Genomic DNA, 8,652 nt, shown 5'->3' on the forward strand with positions numbered 1-8,652 from the left:
CTGGTGGGGGGCAGACTCTCTCTCTTCGCTCGGGCTTGGGCAAGAGATGTTCTGGATCCTTGGGCGCTAGAAATAGTCTCCCAAGGTTATCTTCTGGAATTCAAGGGGCTTCCCCCAAGGGGGAGGTTCCACAGGTCTCAGTTGTCTTCAGACCACATAAAAAGACAGGCATTCTTACGTTGTGTAGAAGACCTGTTAAAAATGGGAGTGATTCATCCTGTTCCATTAGGAGAACAAGGGATGGGGTTCTACTCCAATCTGTTCATAGTTCCCAAAAAAGAGGGAACGTTCAGACCAATCTTAGATCTCAAGATCTTAAACAAGTTTCTCAAGGTTCCATCGTTCAAAATGGAAACCATTCGAACAATTCTTCCTTCCATCCAGGAAGGTCAATTCATGACCACGGTGGATTTAAAGGATGCGTATCTACATATTCCTATCCACAAGGAACATCATCGGTTCCTAAGGTTCGCATTCCTGGACAAGCATTACCAGTTTGTGGCGCTTCCTTTCGGATTAGCCACTGCTCCAAGGATTTTCACAAAGGTACTAGGGTCCCTTCTAGCTGTGCTAAGACCAAGGGGCATTGCTGTAGTACCTTACTTGGACGACATTCTGATTCAAGCGTCGTCCCTTCCTCAAGCAAAGGCTCACACGGACATTGTCCTGGCCTTTCTCAGATCTCACGGATGGAAAGTGAACGTGGAAAAGAGTTCTCTATCTCCGTCAACAAGGGTTCCCTTCTTGGGGACAATAATAGACTCCTTAGAAATGAGGATTTTTCTGACAGAGGCCAGAAAAACAAAACTTCTAGACTCTTGTTGGATACTTCATTCCGTTCCTCTTCCTTCCATAGCGCAGTGCATGGAAGTGATAGGTTTGATGGTAGCGGCAATGGACATAGTTCCTTTTGCGCGCATTCATCTAAGACCATTACAACTGTGCATGCTCAGTCAGTGGAATGGGGACTATACAAACTTGTCTCCGAGGATACAAGTAAATCAGAGGACCAGAGACTCACTCCGTTGGTGGCTGTCCCTGGACAACCTGTCACAAGGGATGACCTTCCGCAGACCAGAGTGGGTCATTGTCACGACCGACGCCAGTCTGATGGGCTGGGGCGCGGTCTGGGGATCCCTGAAAGCTCAGGGTCTTTGGTCTCGGGAAGAATCTCTTCTACCGATAAATATTCTGGAACTGAGAGCGATATTCAATGCTCTCAAGGCTTGGCCTCAGCTAGCGAGGGCCAAGTTCATACGGTTTCAATCAGACAACATGACAACTGTTGCGTACATCAACCATCAGGGGGGAACAAGGAGTTCCCTGGCGATGGAAGAAGTGACCAAAATCATTCTATGGGCGGAGTCTCACTCCTGCCACCTGTCTGCTATCCACATCCCAGGAGTGGAAAATTGGGAAGCGGATTTTCTGAGTCGTCAGACATTGCATCCGGGGGAGTGGGAACTCCATCCGGAAATCTTTGCCCAAGTCACTCAACTGTGGGGCATTCCAGACATGGATCTGATGGCCTCTCGTCAGAACTTCAAAGTTCCTTGCTACGGGTCCAGATCCAGGGATCCCAAGGCGGCTCTAGTGGATGCACTAGTAGCACCTTGGACCTTCAAACTAGCTTATGTATTCCCGCCGTTTCCTCTCATCCCCAGGCTGGTAGCCAGGATCAATCAGGAAAGGGCGTCGGTGATCTTGATAGCTCCTGCGTGGCCACGCAGGACTTGGTATGCAGATCTGGTGAATATGTCATCGGCTCCACCATGGAAGCTACCTTTGAGACGAGACCTTCTTGTTCAAGGTCCGTTCGAACATCCGAATCTGGTCTCACTCCAGCTGACTGCTTGGAGATTGAACGCTTGATCTTATCGAAGCGAGGGTTCTCAGATTCTGTTATCGATACTCTTGTTCAGGCCAGAAAGCCTGTAACTAGAAAGATTTACCACAAAATTTGGAAAAAATATATCTGTTGGTGTGAATCTAAAGGATTCCCTTGGGACAAGGTTAAGATTCCTAAGATTCTATCCTTCCTTCAAGAAGGATTGGAAAATGGATTATCTGCAAGTTCCCTGAAGGGACAGATTTCTGCCTTGTCTGTGTTACTTCACAAAAAGCTGGCAGCTGTGCCAGATGTTCAAGCCTTTGTTCAGGCTCTGGTTAGAATCAAGCCTGTTTACAAACCTTTGACTCCTCCTTGGAGTCTCAACTTAGTTCTTTCAGTTCTTCAGGGGGTTCCGTTTGAACCCTTACATTCCGTTGATATTAAGTTATTATCTTGGAAAGTTTTGTTTTTGGTTGCAATTTCTTCTGCTAGAAGAGTTTCAGAATTATCTGCTCTGCAGTGTTCTCCTCCTTATCTGGTGTTCCATGCAGATAAGGTGGTTTTACGTACTAAACCTGGTTTTCTTCCAAAAGTTGTTTCTAACAAAAACATTAACCAGGAGATTATCGTACCTTCTCTGTGTCCGAAACCAGTTTCGAAGAAGGAACGTTTGTTGCACAATTTGGATGTTGTTCGCGCTCTAAAATTCTATTTAGATGCTACAAAGGATTTTAGACAAACATCTTCCTTGTTTGTTGTTTATTCCGGTAAAAGGAGAGGTCAAAAAGCAACTTCTACCTCTCTCTCTTTTTGGATTAAAAGCATCATCAGATTGGCTTACGAGACTGCCGGACGGCAGCCTCCCGAAAGAATCACAGCTCATTCCACTAGGGCTGTGGCTTCCCACATGGGCCTTCAAGAACGAGGCTTCTGTTGATCAGATATGTAGGGCAGCGACTTGGTCTTCACTGCACACTTTTACCAAATTTTACAAGTTTGATACTTTTGCTTCTTCTGAGGCTATTTTTGGGAGAAAGGTTTTGCAAGCCGTGGTGCCTTCCATCTAGGTGACCTGATTTGCTCCCTCCCATCATCCGTGTCCTAAAGCTTTGGTATTGGTTCCCACAAGTAAGGATGACGCCGTGGACCGGACACACCTATGTTGGAGAAAACAGAATTTATGTTTACCTGATAAATTACTTTCTCCAACGGTGTGTCCGGTCCACGGCCCGCCCTGGTTTTTTAATCAGGTCTGATAATTTATTTTCTTTAACTACAGTCACCACGGTTTCATATGGTTTCTCCTATGCAAATATTCCTCCTTAACGTCGGTCGAATGACTGGGGTAGGCGGAGCCTAGGAGGGATCATGTGACCAGCTTTGCTGGGCTCTTTGCCATTTCCTGTTGGGGAAGAGAATATCCCACAAGTAAGGATGACGCCGTGGACCGGACACACCGTTGGAGAAAGTAATTTATCAGGTAAACATAAATTCTGTTTTTTAACATCCAAAACAGTCTTACTGTTCCACACTACAACAACAATCAGCATTTCACACAGAATTAAAGGGACAGTCTTTGCGGGATTTATAAGTACCTTATTGGGATTGTTATACCACCGACACCCCACACCATCCGGTGCCACTCTATGCAGGGCAAAGGGAAACATTTTTTTTTTTATATTTATTCGGCCATAATAAGATGGCAGCATAACTCCTCCTATTCAGTGGGCACGTCTATTTGTGTTGCAGGCTCTCACTTGTAAAATTAATGATGCATGCTCGTAGTTTCGCACATGCACAATATGTCTGACCAAGTGTCTCATGTAATCCAGTCATGTGCACTGCCGGGAGCGATTACTAACAGACCCACAAGAAGGAGGGTGGAGTAGTTTGGTGGCCATATTAAAACAGCCAAATAAAGAAAGTTTCCCTAGCATACTGTATTAACTTTTGCCCTGCATGAAGTAGCACTCGATGGTGTGGGGTGTATGCGGTATAACAATTAAGGTGTGTGTTAATACTTTGTAGACTGTCCCTTTAATGTCTAAGCAAAGCACCTATTCCTTTGGCAAATGATGATGTCATCACATGAGTTCACTAGTCTCCTCCAACAGCACTACCCAGTATCCAGGGCCTTCCTCTCAGGAAATCATCTCCAGAAAGATTTACCATTTCATCCATCTTTAAACTACCGTATTGTGCCGCATATAGGCCGCATCTGATTATAGGCTGCACCCTTAAAGTTTGGGTGCCATTTTGAAGAAATAAAAAATTTAAAGAAAACACACACAATGTGCAAGCAATGAGTCCCAATGCAGGGTGTCAGCTCCCAGGGGATACTTTTACACTTCCCCAAGAGTATAGAAAAAAGAGAAACAAGGAAAGATGCTGCACTCCTCAGTAATTTAAAATGTCAAAAAAAAACCTTTATTCAGCCATTAAAGCTGTAATGGCTGAATAAAGGCTTTTTTTCACATTTGAAATTACCAGTACTAAGGAGTACATCATCTTTCCTTTTTTTATTTTAACATATTAAATAATTTTGTATGTACTGGTACATTTTTAGCAGGTACGATGTGATGGGGATAAAAGCACTTTCTTACCTGACAATATCAGTAGCAAAACGGACTCATATGTGACATTGTGTGCTCCACTCACTTCCTCCCTCATAAGCCCAAGCTCCAAATTACACTGTGCTCAGCACAGTATTACACAGCATTACCGCATCATTACACACCTTCACAGTGGCGGCTCCTGCATATGAGCGTCCTGCTCAGTATCCAAACCAATTACCTTTGCAAAATGTTGCAAAACTATCCAACTCCAGCGGACTACAGTCCCCATAAGGCCACAGGGTGCACCGGAAGTTCGGCTGTACTGCGCAAGTACAAATTTGCCGATAAGCACCCGATTATAGGCCGCACCCCGCATATAGGCCGCACTGCACATTTAAAGCTACAAATCAAGGGAAAAAAGTGCGGCCTATATGCGGAACAATACGGTATTTAATATTTCCACTGTCCACTGCCCACTGAAACACTCTTTTTAATTCAATCACCAATAATCTGAGCTGTAGAAATCATATTATTGGCGATTAAATTAAAAAGATAAATTGGCAAATCTTTTTGGATTTAAATTGCCTAAAAGAAAGTATCAAATATTTATGTCCATCTTAGGAGACAAGCAAACCATCTCCAAATGATGTCAGTGTGAAGTAATGGAATGTGTGGACATTTATTCCCTGTTTAGTGCTGACTATGTTCAATCAGCTTATGGAAATCCTGGAAGTCTGTTTATTGCTTTACTATTGAGGCTCTCGCTACGTACTTGTTTTAACTAGAGACTTGAATTCTAAAACCTTCTGAAAGCACTTAGCATGTATCATGTTGTGTATGTCACATACATCAGACCACTAACATACAACCTCTTCCCAGAGCTCAAATCAAAACATAGAATCTTAATGGCATAAAGTTACAACACTGTATTTAGCTGACTATTTCACACACATGTTTTACTTATTAAAGTAAGTGTGTAATAATGCTGGGTAACCTCTAGCAAACAATGCAACATGCTATGTAGACCATTAGTGTGTTCCAGAAACCAGCTATAAAAATTATATACAATGCTCTATAATAGACTTTTTTTTTGCATTTCAGAAATTATTACCTTGTGTATTCCTTGGTTTTTTTTTTGTGTTGTTTATAGTAAATTAAAACTTAATTAAAAATATAATTTTGAGATCATGTCCGAGACTATGGCACAGTTATTAGGAAATCTGAAAATATGCAGTTAAACAGTGAAGACTAAATGCAGATATAAACTACATACTGGTGTATCTTAAATCTATGTCCAATGCCAACTATGCTGTAGTGGTGGCAGCCACAGTATATGCCCCATAGGATGTGAAGATAAAAGCTGTATATACATCTATACTGACTGATTCCTCTGCATTTCAGCTGGACTGCTCACACTAGACCCCCGTGTAAAAGAGCGCAAAAAGCCTGGACAAGAGGGAGCTCGCAGAAAGTTTACATGGAAGAAACGTTGAAACTCCACAGACTGAAAGAAGCACACATGTAGCCTAAAGCCGCTATGATGTACCATACTTTGCATACACAGAATTTTGATAATAAATATTTAATACTAAAAGGACTGTTAGCCATGATTGTATCATTGTGCAAAAACAAATACACAAACAAAAATAATAGTCAAATGATATATGCCCCAACATAAAGGTAGCTCTATGAGCAGTTGGAAAAAGTCAATCATAGAGGCCGTTTTAGTCCCTTTAAGTGCAGAATCTCTTAAATTCCTGTGCAAAAAATGTTTTTATAGTCTCTTGAGCAGTTTCTAATAATTATGCATTTCTAGTCATTTATCCTTTCATACAGCTAGATTACGAGTTTTCAGCGCTATAGGGATATTAACTACCGCCGTGGCGTTATTTCACCTCCCTATAGCGCTGCTATTACAGGTTTACAAAAACCCAATTACAAGCGCTGCTTTAACGTGCTCGTACAAGATTTCCCCATAGACATCAATGGGGAGAGCCGGCAAAAAAAAAGCCTAACACCTGCGATCACGGAATGAAAAGCTCTGTAGCGCAGCCCCATTGATGTCTATGGTGAAAGAAAAAATTATGTTTAAACACCCTAACATAAACCCCAAGTCTAAACACCCCTAATCTGCTGCCCCTAAGATCCCCGCCACCTACATTACAGTTATTAACCCCCAATCTGCCGCCCCTAACATCACCGCCACCTACCTACACTTATTAGCCCCCAATGTCGCCGCCACTATACTAAAGTTATTAACCCCTAACCCTCTGGCCTCCCACATCACTAACACTACATAAATATATTAACACCTAACCCTAACGTAACCCTAAGCATAAGTCTAACCCTAACACCCCCTAACTTAAATATAATTAAAATAAATCTAAATAAACCTTACAATTATTACGTAAATAATTCCTATTTAAAAATAAATACATACTTACCTGTAAAATAAAGCCTAAGCTAGCTACAATATAACTTATAGTTATATTGTAGCTATCTTAGGTTTTAGGTTTTATTTCACAGGTAAGTTTGTATTTATTTTAACTAGGTAGACTAGTTAGTAAATAGTTATTAATTAATTACTAACTACCTAGTTAAAATAAATACAAATTTACCTGTAAAATAAAACCTAACCTGCCTTACAATAAAACCTAACATTACAATCAAATAAATTAAATTAAGCAAATACAATTATCTAAATTACAAAAAAAAAACTAAATTACACAAAATAAACGAAATTATATATAAAAAAAAATTACTCCTAATCTAAAATCCCTATCAAAATAAAAATGCCCCCCAAAAATAATAAAACCCCTAGCCTATACTAAACTGCCAATAGCCCTTAAAAGGGGCCTTTTGCGGGGCATTGCCCCAAAGATAACAGCTTTTTACCTGGCAATAAAAATTACAAACACCCCCCAACAGTAAAACCCACCAGCCACACAACCAAACCCCCCAAATAAAACTCTATCTAAATAAACCTAAGCTAACCATTGCCCTGAAAAGGGCATTTGGATGGGCATTGCCCTTAAAAGGGCATTTAGCTCTTTTACGGTGCCCAAACCCTAAGCTAAAAATAAAACCCACCTATTAATCACTTAAAAAAAAAAAACTAACACTAACCCCCGACGATCCACTTACAGTTTCCGAAGACCGGACATCCATCCTCATCCAAGCAGGCAGAAGTCTTCATCGAAGTGGCCAGAAGTCTTCATCCAATGGTTAGCTTAGGTTTATTTAGATATTTAGATAGTTTTATTTGGGGGGTTTGGTTGTGTGGGTGGTGGTTTTTACTGTTGCGGGGTGTTTGTAATTTTTATTGCCAGGTAAAAAAGCTGTTATCTTTAGGGCAATGCCCCGTAAAAAGCCCTTTTAATGGCTATTGGCAGTTTAGTGTAGGCTAGGGGTTTTATTATTTTGGGGGACTTTTTATTTTGATAGGGCTATTAGATTAAAAGTAATTAGTTTTTTTTTTTTTTTTATAATTTCGTTTATTTTGTGTAATTTAGTGGGGGGTTTGTAATTTAGATAAATGTGTTTGATTAATTTATTTGATTTGATTTTAATGTTTTATTGTAAGGCAGGTTAGGTTTTATTTTACAGGTAAATTTGTATTTATTTTAACTAGGTAGTTAGTGAATAGTTACTAACTATTTACTAACTAGTCTACCTTGTTAAAATAAATACAAACTTACCTGTGAAATAAAAATAAAACCTAAGATGGCTACAATATAACTATTAGTTATATTATAGCTAGCTTAGGTTTTAGTTTACAGGTAAGTATGTATTTAGTTTTAAATAGGAATTATTTAGGTAATAATTGTAAGGTTTATTTTGATTTATTTTAATTATATTTAAGTTAGGGGGTGTTAGGGTTACGTTAGGGTTAGACTTATGCTTAGGGTTACGTTAGGGTTAGGTTTAGGGGTTAATATATTTATGTAGTGATGTGGGAGGCCAGATGTTTAGGGGTTAATAGTTTACTTATATTTTGTTGTGGGGGAACTGCGGTTTAGTGGTTAATAGGTTTATTATAGCGGCGGTGTGGGCGGACGGCAGATTAGGGGTTAATAATATTTAAGTAGTGTTTGCGATGCGGGAGGGCGGCGGTTTATGGGTTAAAAGGTTTATTATAGTGGCGACGATGTCCGGAGCAGCAGATTAGGGGTTAAAAAATGTATTATAGTTTTTGCTATGCGGGAGGGCCTCGGTTTAGAGGTTTTATGCTGCAGCTTTGTAACATAAAACACATAACTACTGACT

The 8,652-nt window shown here is 40.4% G+C and overlaps 1 protein-coding gene across 1 annotated transcript in view; it reads left to right on the forward strand.

Moving 5' to 3' along the window:
- The window catches only part of MRPS9 (mitochondrial ribosomal protein S9), a 601,112-nt gene extending 595,129 nt beyond the window's left edge, over window positions 1-5,983 (forward strand). The window contains exon 11 of the mRNA XM_053707665.1: window positions 5,788-5,983. Coding sequence (XP_053563640.1) covers window positions 5,788-5,879 — 92 coding nt within the window. The 3' untranslated portion in view covers window positions 5,880-5,983. The remainder of the gene's footprint in view (window positions 1-5,787) is intronic.
- Window positions 5,984-8,652: the final 2,669 nt, after the last annotated feature.

The sequence above is a fragment of the Bombina bombina genome, chromosome 3 (assembly GCF_027579735.1).
Source record: "Bombina bombina isolate aBomBom1 chromosome 3, aBomBom1.pri, whole genome shotgun sequence".
Lineage (NCBI taxonomy): Eukaryota > Metazoa > Chordata > Amphibia > Anura > Bombinatoridae > Bombina > Bombina bombina.